This window comes from Bombina bombina, chromosome 9 (assembly GCF_027579735.1).
Source record: "Bombina bombina isolate aBomBom1 chromosome 9, aBomBom1.pri, whole genome shotgun sequence".
NCBI classification, from domain to species: Eukaryota; Metazoa; Chordata; class Amphibia; order Anura; family Bombinatoridae; genus Bombina; species Bombina bombina.
Window position 1 is genome coordinate 57,324,843 of NC_069507.1, and position 17,196 is coordinate 57,342,038.

Sequence of the window (17,196 nt, forward strand, 5' to 3'; positions counted from 1 at the left end):
GGGAGGATGGGATCCTATTCCTTGTCGTCTTGTTTTACTTTTTGTTTTATGTTATTTAGAATCCCAGTTATGAGCTCTATGGGTGATTGTGTCGTATGACAGGCAGGACCTGTTTTTGTTTGCACACTCCTTTTTTTCAGGGTGTTTGCTGTTTTCTTTTACTTGCTATTCCGCTCCGGATAGTTTTTGTTTCTTTGGAGCTCTGGGTTGTTATAGAAACTCTTCTTAGAAAGACGTTTCGTCACATGGCATTTTTTACTATCGACTTTGATGGTCAAGATTGTTGGAGACTTCCGGTGGAAGCCTATAGATTTCTATTCATGGTGATAGTTCCTCCCAATGATTTTGAGACAGATTTTAAGCCTCAGAGCTTAATTTCTTTATTTTGATTATTCAGTTGTTCTAGCCTTGCTGGAACTTAAGAACTTTCTTTCTTGCCTTTGATTGTTCCGGCAGATATGTTGTATTCTAGATGACAGGCAGGACCTGTTGTGGATGCTAGTTGGGTTTGCTCCTTCTTTCTATACAAGAGAAGGAGTTTTTTTCTAGATTTCCGGTCCAGGTACAGCAGGCCATCTATCCTAGTTAACAGGCTGGACCTGTTTAGGTATTATCTGGGATGGGTGCTTGATACTGGATCATATGGATCCAGGGGACCTAGAGACCGCAACTAGGCTTCTTCTGGGCAATTGTCTTCTCAGAGAAAGGGAAGTTTGTCAAGTGATCTTTGGAGTCATTGTCCCGGTATCTATCGCACTGTGGGAATATTTTCCTCCACTGTTGGTGCATGACCTAATAGGGGGATGGTCTTCCCGTCCTAATTGGGTTCTAGGATTTTTAAGCAGAGCTTATTAGTTCCTCTTTTCATTGGAGAATGTATGGTTCTCCCTTCCTTTCATTAGGAAGAAGGATGTCTTCCTGGTTCATCCTTTTTGAGCATATCCAGTTCTTAGGAACCGTATCTTACAGTAATCCCCGTTCCGATCCTAGGGTTCCTTCTTGGGATCTGGGATTTAAGGTTGCAGTATCCTGCTTACAGATTTTACAGTAGTTCCCGGGTCTCTGCCTTTATGGGTTTTTTACCTTCGCCTGCTAATAGACCTTTTGGGTTTTTCTTGTGTCTTTTCAATCCTCAGAGTTGGATCTAGACTGGAGTTGCTGGTGTAGACACCAGGGTGGATCTTTGATGCTGTTTTGTCTTTTGGACAGGAAGTTTCCTCAGATCCTGCAAAATTTACCCTTCGGGTTATGCCCTCCAGTTCCCCTTCTGGCGAGGGGGTGGAGAGTGATATACACAGCCAAGGCCGAATCTTTGGCATGGAGTTGGTGTATCTGTCTTTACAGACTTACATGGAATATCAGCTGGGGAAATAAATCCCAGTGTTCCGTTCAGATCTCCCTGTTCTGAAAAATGTTTTTCTCTTAAGCTCTTCTGGGGCAGTTTTGACTTTGACGCTTCCTTGTCCGTGGGGAGAGAATGTCCTAGAGAGGTCCCGGGGTTGGGAGTTCCCTTCCACTTATTACTTACATTCCTCAGTGAGCATTTTGCTTGGAGGATTTGGTCTTCTGGGTTCATACCAGTTGGGACCTTCTCGGTGGGGAGATCTTCTTTTGGAGAAGGAGAGTTCCTCCTGCTAATCGGGAGGGTCTTGTGTTTGATGGTGGGCAGAGGCCCACTTCGGTTTATTGACAGCGACCCTCTCTATAAGCGTACTCTTCAGGATCGGATGCCCCCTACAATCATTCCCTGCTCGAATGTTTGTATTTGATGGGGACGACGATCAAGCAAGGCGTCAGCGTTAGCTCCACCACATTTGTAGCAGGAGGTGGGTTTGAACCAAGGTGGGACTCCGGCTTTTTCATCCAGAGTATGCTAGACATCTAGCATTCCTTAGAGGTTTCTTTTTAACCTTCCTCTCTTTCGGCCATGTCACTCCTTGTTGTGGATGGTTCGATCCTAGCAGGAGCAGGCGTCAGTGAGACTGTTTGCTCCGTTTATATCTACGAGTTGTATCACAGTTTAGGGGATTTGCCTCCATGGACCTTTTACAGGGCTCTGCTGGGGCAGGGTCCTTGTGTTCATCACAATCTGGATTCTCTGAGGCTGACTGCCAGGAATTGATCGCTTAGTCTTAGCCATGAGAGGTTTTTCTGAAAGGATTGTTGATACTCTCGTTTTAGCTCTTAAGCCAGAGTATTGTTGCACCTATCATAAGGGGTGCAGTACCTACTTCTTCTGCTATGAAGAGTGGGGATTCCCCTAGCATAAGGCCAGGTTTCCAGGATCCTTCCTTTTTCCAGGATGCTCTGGAGAAGGGCCCTTTCTGTTAGCTCCCTTAGGGGACAGTTTTTGGCTCTATATGTTTTACTGCTCAAGAGGGTCTCAGAGCTTCCAGAGGTCCAGTCTTTGGTTCAGGCTTTGACTAGATCAGGCCTGTGTTTAGATCTAGTGCTGCTCTTTGGAGTTTACATCTTATTCTAAGTTTTTGCAGAAGGTTCTGTTTGGGCTTATGCATGGTGTTGACATTAAAATTTTCTGTCTGTGAAGGTTTCTTTTTATACTGTCTATTGCTTCGGCGCACAGAATTTCTGAGATGGCTGCCTTGCACTGTGAGTTTCCTTACCTAGTTGTTCTTGCGGCTAAGGCTGTTTTTCATACTGGGTTAGGTTTTCTTCCTATGGTTGCTTCAGATCGCAGCATCAATCAGGAGATTGTGGTTCCTTCCTTGTGTCCTAATCCTTCTCTTCGAAGGAGTGGTTATTTCATAACTTGGATTTGGTTCAGGCCTTGAAGTTCTATCTTCAGGCTACAAAGGAGTTTTGTCTAATTTCTTCCTTGTTTGCGTCTATTCTGGGAAGCGTAAGGGGCAGGAACCCTTCTCCTCTTCCTTTTTTGTCTGGTTGAAGAGAATGTTCGCTTAGCTTATAGAGTCAGCGGGACGCAAGCCTCTTTAGATGCTTAATGCTCATTCAACTAGAGCTGTGGCTCCCGCTTGGGTTTTGAGAATGAGACCTTGAACGATCAGATTTGTAGGGCAACTACCTGGTCTTCCTTACATATTTTTTCAAAATTTTACATATTTGGCGTTTTCGCTTCGACTGAAGCAGCTTTTGGGAGAAAGGGTTTTTGCAGGCTGTGGTGCCCTTGGAACGGGATCCGCCTCTTTTTTTTTTACCCTCCTGTTTTCATTCATTGTCCTCTAGCGCTTGGGTATATGTTTCCCACAAGTAAGGAATGAAGCCATGGACTCTCCTCATTAATTTTCAGATAATTTCCTTTCTTTCTATATGAGGAGAGTTCACGGCCCCCGCACAAATTCTCCGTTGGGCGGACTTAAATTTGGTTTCGTTCTTCTGGCACCATTTATACCCTGATATTTCTACTGTTCCTTGTTCCCTCGGCAGAATGACTGGGGAATGAGGGAAGTAGGGCAGGTATTTAAGCCTTTGGCTGGGGTGTCTTTGCCTCGTCCTGGTGGCCAGGTTCTGTATTTCCCACAAGTAAGGAATAAAGTCGTGGACTCTCCTCATACAGAAGGAAAGGAAATTATCTGGTAAGCATAATTTATGTTTTTATTATTTTAAGGCAAATATAATTCAATATTTATTTAAATGCTGTTATTAATTGCTGAGTATGTAGAAATGTGCATATTGTGCACATGTTGTAAATTAATGTAACTACGTAATTAAAAGGAATTTGAGATTAATTATTGATTCAACTCAGCTAAGAAAATCTCTTTATATAAAAGTCAAAATGAATGGGATGTCAGGTTACACTGTACCTCGCAGCATCTCCTAGTCAAGACCCTGTGCAGAAATAAAAGTAATTAAACAAAAAAAATATTGATTTGCTTATATAAAACATGTATTTTTTTTAATATATATAACAATTTATAGCAGATTTGTTTATGTTGAGTGGACAAAATTTTAGCTTAAAAGGATACTAAACCCAAATGTTTTCTTTCATGGTTCGGATAGAGCATGCAATTTTAAGCACCTTTCTAATTTACTCCTATTATCAGTTTTTCTTCGTTTTCTTGATATCTTTATTTGAAAAAGCAGGAATGAAAGTTTAGGAGCCGGCCCATTTTTGTTCAGCACCCTGTATAGCGCTTGCTGATTGGTGACTACATTTAGCCACCAATCAGCAAGCAGTACCCAGGAAAACAATTGGGTTTAGTATCCCTTTAAATTTGAAAATTTGGGCTTTGATTTTAGAACAAAAAATATGTAATTCTGATAAATGTACCTCATAGGTTTCAATTGACAGGAATTAATAAGAAACATTAAAAATAACATTTCAATAAATCTTAAACATTTTATAAATAAATATAGATTTAGGGCCTGATAAATAAAAACTTGTTGCTATGCAGAAAAATAACAAAAATATTTGGCATTTTGTTTAGACCTTATATTGAAATTCAGGAGTTTATTCTTCACATACAGAACCTGCATAGTGAGATAAACATTTCTCAAGATAAAATGTGTGTTTCTAAAGTTCTTTGAGGGACCTCTCCGTACATATGAGGCTTCTTAGATCTTCTCACTTCAGCGAAAAGCTTTAGACCATCAGAATCTAAGAGTTGCAGCCATCATTAGATTTACATGCAGTTAGATTTCAAGAAACTCTGTTGTAAACCAAATCAGAAACCATCAAAAGCCTCTGTCAAACCAATGTTAGTGTGTACTGATTTAATCAGTAATTGTATTGGATTCTGTATGGTTGCTCGTCCTCACCTATTCTTCAATTTTTCATGCTAATACTACACTCTATTTCTTTGAAGTTCATAATTTTCATGAAGCCACCTTGTAATCTAAACACTGAAGGTGCCCAGCCACTGTCTTGTAGCCTTATGGGGTTAGGGTTACAGTTATGTCCTGAATGTCATGAGATTTGACATTTCAGGACATTCGGGGAATCAGACAGCTGCCTGACTAAAATTAAACAACAGAACCAGTCAACACAAGAATTTTTGTTGTTTTAAAAGATAGATAATCCCTTTATTACCCATTCACCAGTTTTGCATAACCAACACAGTTATAATAATACACGTTTTACCTCTGTAATTACCTTGTATCTAAGCCTCTGCAGACTGCCCCTTTATTTCAGTTCTTTTTACATACTTGCATTTTAGCCAATCAGTGCTGACTCCTCTGTAAATTCACGTGCATGAGCTCAATGTTATCTATATAAAACACATGAACTAACACCCTCTAGTGGTAAAAAAAACTGTCAAAATGCATTTAGATTAGAGGCGGCCTTTAAGGTCTAAGAAATTAGCCTATGAACCTACTAGGTTTAGCTTTTAACTAAGAATACCAAGAGAACAAGGCAAAATTAGTGATAAAAGTAAATTGGAAAGTTGTTTAAAATTGCATGCCCTATCTGAATCATAAAAGTTTTTTTTGGACTTGACTGTTCCTTTAAATTAAATTAAAATCAAACTTTAATGAATTACATTTAGAAACTTCCAAAGTACTTTTTTTTAATCAAATTTCCTTCTTTGCTTTGGTATTCTTTGTTGACACATAGCTCCCTTTCATGATAGAAAACCTAGGTAGGCTCATAAGATGCACCTGAGTTTCAACAAATTTGAAAATAAAAGTGAATTGTAAAGTTGTATTTTAAAATGGCAAAATCTCTTATCTTTTGCCTTCTGTGTCCTAGGTACGTCATCACAAACCCACCATATGAATTTGAGCTGGTGCCCACGGACCTCATCTTCTGTTTGATGCAGTTTGACCACAATGCCAGTCAGTCACGAGCCAGTTTGTCCCACTCGTCTCACTCTTCACATTCATCTAGTAAAAAGAGCTCATCTGTTCACTCAATCCCAGCTTCAGCCAACCGTCAGAACCGAGCTAAAGCTCGCGACACAAGAGACAAACAGAAGTACGTGCTGGAGGACAGACTGTAATCAGGGACACAATGTTGGGTAGAGGGGTGAGGAGGACAGAGAGACCTTTCTCAGTATAATAAAGCCCAGTTTAGCACTTACACGGCCAGAGGAACAACTCTTTGGCAGAGAATGGATTTTTACCCATTATGTTATGATCTAAAGTGGCTACTGTGTAAATGCAGGCTTAGGGAGAGAGGAGGAGATATTATGTCAGCTTGAATAAGTTTGGATATTCAGAAAAAAGGTCAGCAAAAAGATATAGCATGAAGCAGACATTGCTAGTGCTAGTGTTCCAATGGGTTTGGAGTGAGTGTATTGGAAAGTTAGATATATGGTTTGGTATATTGAGTTGCTGCTTAGGTGAACGATCTTCTATTAATGTATTATGGCAGCAACAAAGCTCCTCTAGTAGAATAGCCACTTAAATAGCAAAATACGCAAACTAGCAGACTGTGGTACACTTAACTCCTTTGCTACCAGACTACATTGTGAAATATTGCTTTTGAGAGTTATTGGCAGCAAAGTGGTTAAAACTTGTAGCCTTAAAGTGTGACTTGTCTCCAACTTGTATGTCCATCCCTCATCCCCTTGCTGACAGTTCTGCCCTCCCTGCCTCATGTCCACCTCATGTCCTTGCTCTTTTTTTATTTTGGTCACTAGTGCATGGCATTTGCTATCTATTGACCTCTACAAGACCAAAGGTAATGACTAATGAAATAGTTAAAAGTGACTCTGAAATCTATTTGTGCGGCCTTCTCATTTTCAACATAGTATCATTAAGTATCTGTCTTAGCAGATCCCAAATGTGTAAGTTACAGGCCTTGGGTTGTTGGAACTCTTCTTGAGTAACTAAACGTGTGCTAGCTAATGTTTGGTGGAATCGTGTTCAGGAATAGCACAAACATCATGCAGAAATGATCTTACAGTTTAAATGTAAAGAAGGCCATATTTATGTGTTATGTCATAGGAACAACTAACTACACACATATTTTTCACTCAAGCTTCTGCATGAACACAGCCTACTGTATATGGACCATAATCTCTTCAGATCCTCATTGCTTCCAGACTGACTTGTACAGGACATCATAGCCTGTGCTACTTACAACAAGACGTTATATAGTCCCAGAGATTATTTTTATATATAGCTGTATAATCTTTTATATTCCAGATAGGTGAGCCTGTAGGAATATAAATATAGACAAGATGTTACAAAGTTTCGACATGACTTTGCTACTGATAAAATGCATTCAAATCTGTTGAAGGTCAAGGAGTCTAGTCTGTCCTGAAATCTGACATTTGCCTGACTAATTGAAAGTGTCTTCCTTTATAGATGCTCTTAGGCAAAATTCATTATACCTTTGTTTGTTGTGCTGTAGAAGGACGCTAGCCTCATGGGTAATGTGTCCTGATACAGAAACAAGAATTCTAATAATATAGTTAGCACAGGATTTATAGATGGTTAGACCCCTTACCCAGTAAATTAAAAAAACGTATAAGGGAGGAGCGCAAGATTAGTAAAAAATATAAATGTTGATGGAGTACATAGACTAAATGCTTGTCATTTATGGAAACAGATTGTAAAGAGACTGTTAATGTACACGGTACATACATGTAATTTAAATCATCATTGTAAATGAGTCTTTGCAATACATCAGAGAAATATTTAACCTGCATATGTTGCTATTTCACTGATAAATGCTAGACCAGGTTAAACGTCAGGTTTACACCAATATTTTTAAAAGAGTGAAGAAATTAAGACAAAGAGGCTGATTTATCAAGGGCCGAATGGCTCCTGATGCCCCTGTTTCCGCATGCCGGAAACAGCAGTTATGAAGCAGCGGTCTTATGACCGCTGCTCCATAACTGGTCCGCTACCTCTGAGGCTTTGGTCTGCAATCCACCTGATCCTGTACGATCGGGTTGATTGACACCCCCTGCTAGCGGCTGATTGGCTGCAAATCTGCAGGGTGGGGCATTGCACAACTTCCACAAGAAGTTCACCAGAACTGCTTGAGCAATATTAAATGCAGACAGTGATGGATATTTATCAAGCCATCAACGGAAAATACGCTGGAATTCCGCAGCGTAATTGCGGCGATCCTGATTCGACCTAGTTATCAAAGCCTACAGACCGGCAAAAGTTGAAATTTGTGACATAACATACGATCCGCCGGTCTCAATCCGACACAGATCGATGCTTACGTCATTACAGATGTTCGGCACTATCTGACACCTTTTGCAAGTTATCAAATTTCTAACAGGTACGCTCGCCACTATTCCGGCCCTGCGTACCTGGTTTTCAATCCGCCACCCTGGAGGCCGCGGATGCCATAGGAATCAATGGGAGTCTGAAAGCAGCGAAAGCTTATGTTTGATGCTGCCAGATATCCCATTGATTTATATGGTAGAAAACCAGTTACATTTACACCTAACACCCTAACATAAGCCCCGAGTCTAAACACCCCTAATCTGCCGCCCGACATCGCCGCCACTAAATAAAAGTATTAACCCCTATTCTGCCACTCCCGGACCCCACTGCAACTAAATAAAAATATTAACCCCTATCCCGCCGCTCCCGGACCCCACCGCAACTAAATAAATGTATTAATCCCCATCCCGCCGCTCCCAGACCCCACCGCAACTAAATAAATGTATTAACCCCTATCCCACCGCTCCCGGACCCCACCACAACTAAATAAATGTATTAACCCCTATCCCGCCGCTCCCGGACCCCGCCACAACTAAATAAAAGTTATTAACCCCTATGTAATTTTAGTATAATAGTTAGGGTAGGTTATTTAATAGTTTAATATAGTTTATTTTAATTCTAAAGGTAAGTTTAAATTTATTATAAAATAGGAATGAGGTAATTATAATGTAAAGTTAGCGGCTTGTTAGGTTTAGGGGTTAATAGCTTAATTTAGTTTATGGCGATGTGGGGGCGGTTTAGGGGTTAATAGGTTTAGTAAGTGGTAGTGATGTGGGAGGCCAGGGGTTTAGGGGTTAATACATTTATTTAGTGGCAGTGGGGTCTGGGAGCGGCGGGATAGGGGTTAATACATTTATTTTGGTGGCGGCGGGGTCCGGGAACGGCAGGATAGGGGTTAATAGCTTTATTAAAGTTGTGATGGGCTCTGGGAGTGGCGGGATATGGGTTAATAACTTGTTGCGGCGAGGTCCGGGAGCGGCAGGATAGGGGTTAAACATTTTAGTATAGTGGCGGTTTTTAGTGACAGGGTATAAATAAAGTTGGGAAAAAGCCGAATAGCAGCGAGATCGATGACTGTTAGTTAACAACAGTCCGCTGCTCATCGCCCCGTACTTGGTGCACGGCTTTTTGCCAGCTTTTTTTAATAAATATGGCAATCATATTCAGGTCTGCGGCCGCGATGTTAGGCGAGCGTATTGGTGCCGGCGAATGCAGCACAGTTGACATCTTGATAATTCGGCCTCAGTGTATCATGTCGGACAGACAATGATAAATCGGCCCCTATATCTCTTTCCATAAAAGCTTATTAAAATAAGGCACTTTGTGAATAGTGTCCAACCATATAATTTTAATTTTATAGTAAAAATAATAATAATAATTAAGTTAATCTGATTGTGTGCCTTATTGTCATAGCAATTTATCTCAACATTTGAATTCTTCTAGTATTTAAGTCTTAAATACTGAGAGGAAATACAGTTATTAAAATACATTTTATCTACCAGTTCCCTATTGAATAAATAAAGAACCATTTTTTTAATACATTCAGTGTTTACAGAAGGCAGTTACCCTGTACTACCAATACTTCATTTTCAAATTGTAAATTGGCATTAGGTTACTCATATTTATTTTATTATTAAATAGGACACTGAGCCCATCTAGTAACAAGAAATGTGGCAGTTAAAGAGACAGTCTACTCCAAAATATTTATTGTTTAAAAAGATAGATAATCCCTTTATTACCCATTCCCCAGTTTTGCATAACCAACACAGTTATATTAATATACTTCTTACCTCTGTGACTACCTTGTATCTAAGCCTCTGCGAACTGCCCTTGTGTTAAGTAATTAATAAAAAAGACAATGGAAAATACCTAGAAACAAAGCTAACCATTTGTTATTGCTAAATGTTGCCAATGGCGATTCCCCAGCAGGATTTGTAAGTCTTGGAGAGCTTTGTGTTTCATTTGAGAAGCATTGATGATGGCTCCTTGTAGTGGGGATATGTGTTTCACTATACTTCACCAATCTGCCTGCTGATAAAAAATACTTACATACAAAGTAATGAACATGTTCCCCATTTTTGGGAATATATTTAGCGCATTTATATGTGAATATTGAAAACTAACTCCTCACTGCATGGCTGCATAGAATAGGGTGAGGCTGCTGTATAGACAAGGAATGTGTTTGTAGAACATACATAATGCAGGGATTTCCATTCAGATTTATCTGAGTGTAGCCCTGCATTGGGAATTTCTCATACCCCCTGTAGAGAGGACATTTGTCCCCCTTGCTTAGACACAAATCGTATGCGATACAATGGAGGAATTTTTAAAGGGGTAATAAACATTGTTATTTTTTAGCACAATTATGTATTATGCGCACAGTTAGTATGGGGAGGCAATGGCCCCTATTTATCATATTTCAAACAGACAAGCTTCCCGTCGCCCCAGAACCACAGCGAGCGGCAGCATTCGCTGCGCACAATTAAGATTGCACAAGCAATTGCTTGTGCAGACGCTGATCTAATTGGAGTGATTTAACTCTGTGATACTTTAGGTAGCGGAGAGTCTAAGTATCAGCTGTCTTAAGAGTCGCACCAGTATGAAACAATAGCTGCCTACACACCTTTATAAATTGGGCCTTGTGACTCACCTGCTCTGAAGCCCCTCTTCACTCTTGTTCCCCAAAACAGTCCACCGTTCCCTCTTCAGTGTTTTCCACAGGAAATTTTGCCAGCCAAGTGGCATTAAGAAGTAGCCCGGTGGTAGTGTAATCCTTTGCAATATAACGTTTTCTGTTATTTATAAGTGTTAGTTTAACTTAAATTGCTATAATGATAATTTGTAGATCAAACATGGAAAAAAAATATTAGTTCATTGTAGCTTATTATTCTCTTAAATTTTAGTCGGGTGGTCAGTAAAATCAGGGGGGTGATGTGTCCTTTAAATAGGTCCTATGGAGACCTCTGCTCTTCTTAGACCGCCCACCCGTTGCTGCAGTTTTTTTTAAACCAACATCATAGGCTTGATGTCGTCTAATCACAGCGCACCCAATAGCGCAGTTCACCTTAATGTAGCACACTCTCTTGCTACTTTATCCAGCATGGGATCGCTCAACAGTAAAGTGAAGGGCAGCAAACACTGCAGCAGATGACAGGCAGTAGGAAGAGGGAACTGTGGACTGCTTTGGGGTACAGAACGGAGTTCTACTTTAGAGTAGAGGAGTTTGCACCCCCACTCGTGCATTAACCCTGCTAGACTTCGGCTTTTTGCACCCGTCGGGTTGCATGTGTGATACAAGTTGAAATTAAAACACTACACACACAAAAAGTCGAACTTTGAATATTACGACCACGTTAACGTATTCCCCATAGACTTTAATGGAGCCAAAAAGTGGGAGGGGGGAAAATATTACCTTAATTAACCCACAAACCCGATCGCATTATCTCAAGTGAGCTAACCCGACATGAAAATATGAATATTCCACATTCCAATGTTTTTCACATCAAAGAATATGCTCTATTTATTCATTAATACTTATTTCTATATATATCTGATGATTTTTACTTTAAACTTGCAATACCGCGCTAATCCGACACACACAAAGAACAAAGTTTGCGCGTCACTCGTAATCTTGCCCTAATTGACCACGTACTGCACAATAATGATAAGAAAAATGACAGCCTTTATTGCCCTTGTAACTGCTAAGCTGTAAACACTGAAGAGTATTTTCATTAGTTTGATCGTTTCTAGATGCTATGAGAGAAAGATCTAATTTAGCTGAATGTGCAATACATTACTCTGGGGAATTTTAGCCATTGATGACTGATTATTTGATCCACCCTGAACTGCAAATATGCACTTATATCCAGGGGATGGTCTTTTTTTACATTGTTTGAGTTATTACTATTTATTTAAACATTACAAAGGATATATTATCATATAGCAAACATTTCACTTGCATCAGTGCCAATTCTTGTGCCAAACATTTTATGCAAATTCCTCATGACCAGAGGTTTGTGTCACAGAAGTCTACTAACCAATATATTTCTAATAAAAATGTAGTTGTACCCATGGTTTTGGTCCTGACATTTATAAATATTTGTTTTCTAAATCTATGGGAGCTATTAAAGATTTATACAGCAAAATAAACCGATTTTCTTCTTGCGTAGTGATGTTTAGGAATAACAAAATTACATTTATTAGAAGAGTGGGTGCCTGTATGTATGGGTGTGTGGTGATTAATTGTTCAATCCTCCATTTTGGGGGATTAGATTCTCATGCTCTATTCATTTTTCCACAAAAGCAATATAATTTTAAGCCAATAGCCATCCTGTCCCTGAGGCTGTTATGACATGTAGATTCTTTTGATATTTTTTTTTCATCCTTAAAGTGAAAGTAAACCCTAGCGTTATATAAACGCTAGGATTTACTATTGAAACAAATAAAGGGCACTTTCATTCATGAAGTATAAGATACTTCATGTAGAAAGCTCCTTTATTTGTTTCAACCGATTGCCGATTTTAGCTCCTACAGCAGCCCACGGCTAAAAAAAAAAATTTCTAAGAGGTGACGTTTTCACCTCTTAGCCAATAGCAGTGCAGTAAATCCGGCTCCCATGGGCGTAAAGCCGAATTTACTGCACTGCTATTGGCTAAGAGGTGAAAACATCACCTCTTTGCCAAAAAAATGTTTAGCCGTGGACTGCTGTAGGAGCTAAAATCGGCAATCGGTTGAAACAAATAAAGGAGCTTTCAACATGAAGTATCTTATACTTCATGAATGAAAGTGCCCTTTATTTGTTTCAATAGTAAATCCTAGCATTTATACAACGCTAGGGTTTACTTTCACTTTAATGTATGTGTGAAAATGTTTTTTTAGGAGATGACATTAATTAAATAAGAAAAGTTCATCCAAAAATAATGTGTAATTTTTTCTGATGAATTGAACATTCCCTGTGAAATTTTCTTCAATATATAGGGTGTGTTATTGGTCTGGATTCATAAATGCTCGCTAGTCAGCTGAGGGGTCTCTCCAAAAAGGCGAGATAACGGTCAAAATTAATTGAGAATTGTTTCGCCTATCTCTTCCAGCGTTTTGTTAATGTGTGTTCCTGTCATTACCATCTATAGTTGCAAGAGGTGTCTAATACATGATATCTTGCAGATCAAACGCAAACGGGTACGTAACACAGGAAAACAATAATTACAGCTGCAACACTCGCAAAACAGTTTGTGTAACTGTTTGTAAAAGTTAAAGATTCGCATGTCGGATTTGTTATGGAAAATTAATCTTGCCGGATAGAAAAAAGACTTCTCCAGGCCGATTCGAGTGCATTCTTGAGGCCCAGTCATGATTTTTCAACTACCCCTTGATGCAGCATATACAATTTATAAAGACTTCAGTTCCCCTGTGATGTATTTCGCCTCTTGGTCGTGTCTCGCAAATTTCAAAGCTGACGAAGTTGTCTTCCTTTTAGGTTTAACAAATGTAAGGGTGAAGGAGCGCCTCCGAGGGAGGCTTAAGTATACTTTAAAAAATAAATAATACAAGTATAAAGACAGTAAATCTAATACTGATAAAATAAATGCAGTGTGGTTAAACCGCAATAGTTTAAACTGCAACTATATAGCAGTTAGATGAAACATTGCAGCAATAGTTGCTGTAATAAACACGTTAAATTGGACACTGAAAGATGCAACAATAAGATCAAGGTGATAAAATAGAAAATAAAATAGTGAATAGCGCTAATAGTGACTATGTAAATTTAGTAGTGAGGTGATGTTGTTCCCCTGTGTAATAAACACACTAAATTGGACACTAAAAAATGTGACAATAAGATCAAGGTGATAAAATTGCCTAAAAGAACAATTAGGATAGCGATCTGCGCTAATAGTGACTGTACAAAGTCTTGACGAAGGCCTCGTTGTAGGCTGAAACGCGTAGACATCCGTTGTGAATGGCATACCAGCCCGAGTTTCTATTTCTATACGGTGAGCACATTTCTAATTTTTGCTTCTTTATTGTGATCGCTCTGTGCAGTATTTTTTGTTCTTCTTTTCACAGGTTCCATTTCTCTCTCTTCTGGATCTCAATATTTGGATGACATTTATCTACCTAACGGACTGCTTTACCTATTTTTGTCCGTGATAAACTTTGGATCCCACCACCTCACCAGACTGGGGACACCCCACTCAGATTTTATTTTGGGACACCATACTTACTCCACACACAAGAACTTGTTTTGAGACACCATTCCGTTCCTCTATCCCCCCCTTTTTTCTGGGGATTTCTGACTATTTTATTGGTTCTCGTTTTTCTTTTTTCTTATATTAATATATTTTTTCAGATTGGCCAATCTTTTCCATTGCACGACTCTAGCCGTGCCTGCATTATTTGTATTATTTGTATATGTTTTATCCGTCTTAAGGTATGCTTAAGCCAATTTTTACTTAATAAATATCTGTTTCTCACATATAAATCAGCTTTCTCTCATATATTCACGTACACACAGGGAATTACCATCACTTCACTACTATAATATGTACAGTCACTATTAGCGCAGATCGCTATCCTAATTGTTCTTTTAGGCAATTTTATCACCTTGATCTTATTGTCACATTTTTTTGTGTCCAATTTAGTGTGTTTATTAGACAGGGAAACACCATCACCTCACTACTAAATTTACATAGTCACTATTAGCGCTATTCACTATTTTATTTTCTATTTTATCACCTTGATCTTATTGTTGCATTTTTCAGTGTCCAATTTAACGTGTTTATTACAGCAACTATTGCTGCAATGTTTCATCTAACTGCTATATAGTCGCAGTTTAAACTATTGCGGTTTAACCACACTGCATTTATTTTATCACTATTAGATTTACTGTCTTTATACTTGTATTATTTATTTTTTTGAGTATACTTAAGCCTCACTCAGAGGATCTCCTTCACCCTTACATTTGTTACACACGTTCTGAACATTTTTTTTAGGCTATTGCTCTTATATGAAGTAGGCGTGTATACATTTTTGCATCTTTGGCGCGGCCCTCTATGTACTTTCCCTATATTCCTTTTAGGTTTAATCTACTTTTCTTTAACTGTTTTTACGTTTTCTTTTCGACATATGTTAGAGTGTATAGAGAGAGTGTTTCTTTTATTTTGTTTTAATTCAGCTATTCTGTAAGGTTTTGAAGGCAGTTTTGTCATGCCGGTATCCTTCCCATGGGAACTCATTCTATGCACGGTTTCAAGATTTATCTCCATTTTCCTATAATGGCGAAGGGCTCACAACTCGCTGTGATGTGGGGCATGTACAAATCTCTCTGAATTGCACGATTTTCAAATTGTGGTTTTGCAGTGAGATTTTTCTGCGAGATGTTAGTTTCACAAATGGGTTTTATTGAATTTAGGCCATTGTGTCACTAATGCATTAGAAAAGCTTATGATAAATACATTCTTATGGGTTTTTCATATGGATTTAAATGGCTTTGAGTTGGAAAACCCTGTGAAAAGAAGTGCAAGGTACACATATCTGAGTGTTTATTTACATGTGTAGACACACCATTGTTTTTGCTGTTTGCACTCAGGACACTGCCCTCCAACCCCCCCCCCCCCCCAAACAATTTGAACTCATATTTGCCCGTCTAGAACTTAACAAGGCCACTAAGCCAATCACATGCGGCATATGTGAGTATCTTCTATCCATGGCCATGTTCAGTTCAGGTTTTTCAGTGTATTACCACACCAAAGCTGACTTTAGCTGTGTTCCAACTGAAACATTCTTAAAACCATCACACATGTCCTAAAGATATTTTTTATTTACATTTTTGCCAATATTTTTAGTGCTGTGCTAGTTCTTACTATTTCCATGCAGACCTATTTAATGAAGAGTAAAGGAAACCAGAAATTGAGAACTGTACTTTACTGCTGCTTTAATGCCCTAAAGACACATTTCCATTTTATGATTACATGGTACTTTCCAATTTCCACTGAGTGAAGTTGCAGGTTATTGGTATTTTGTGTGTTTAAACCAACAGATATGCAATAATTTAACATTTTAAATGATTTGGGTTTTAAATCCATCTGTTTCACTTGTAGGTCTGAAATTGATGCTAGAGACTGTATTTTACTGGGGGGTGTAGAGTATAACGAATACTATACAATCGGTTAGCATCAATAGGGGCAAATCTGGAAGCTCCTGTAGTTCACCAATTATCTAGAGCAGGGGTCATCAACCTTGGCTCTCCAGAGGTTTTGAAACTACATTTCCCATGATCCTCAGCCAGCTTCAAGTGTATGAGCATCATGGGAAATGTAGTTCCGAAACCTCTGAAGAGCCAAGGTTGCTCACCCCTGGTCTAGAGAAGAGCTGAACAACCTAATGCGTTTGGGACACAGTGTAGTTCCCCAGTGTATTTTTTTTTATCGTGCCCTTCATGATTTGCCAACCTCTTCATTTAAAACATGCATCCTTTTGCCCACAACTGGGTCATTCCTGTCCTCTATGAATCGGACGTATATATTCATGGGTCTGTGTATGTGTCAAGTGCAATTATTTTGACTGTTTATGCATCTACTTCAGCACCAGTAGATACTAGATAGCAAAACTCCAGAACAATACAGACAGAACTCTATGTATTCTTATTCACCATACGTCCAAAACTGACCACATATTTCCACTACAACACCAGTACAAACCACACACCACCACTCTAGGGGGCTGATTTATCAAGGGCCGAACGACCCCTGATGCCCCGGAAACAGCAGTTATGAAGCAGCGGTCTTAAGACTCCTGCTCCTTAACTGGTCTGCCTGCTCTGTCGGCATTCAGCAATGTCTGGCGGACATGATATGCTACAGATTTTTTTTAAAAAGGTCTGTTTCCTTTACTAATATTTGCTATCAGGTGACATTTTATTTCGTTACTCCTGTTCTCGCGTCCCGTATTTTCACTATCGGTTGTTCTTTGATGCTTAAAATATAATTATACAATGATACTGTTTATTTTGTGTTTCTTGTCCTTTGTCTTCTGCATATTAAAGTCCTCTATGCAATAGTATTTTAGCAAACTATCAATTTACTCTTTAAT

The 17,196-nt window shown here is 39.1% G+C and overlaps 1 protein-coding gene across 9 annotated transcripts in view; it reads left to right on the plus strand.

Moving 5' to 3' along the window:
- The window catches only part of KCNMA1 (potassium calcium-activated channel subfamily M alpha 1), a 940,359-nt gene that overhangs the window by 902,952 nt on the left and 20,211 nt on the right, over positions 1 to 17,196 (plus strand). For 7 of the 9 annotated variants that reach the window (XM_053692132.1, XM_053692131.1, XM_053692126.1 and 4 more), the window contains one exon: positions 5,669 to 5,893. In XM_053692132.1, the coding sequence (XP_053548107.1) occupies positions 5,669 to 5,893 (225 nt within the window). Of the gene's footprint in view, positions 1 to 5,668; positions 12,259 to 17,196 lie in introns of those variants that run through there. The other 2 variants (XM_053692125.1, XM_053692130.1) reach the window with 1 other exon arrangement.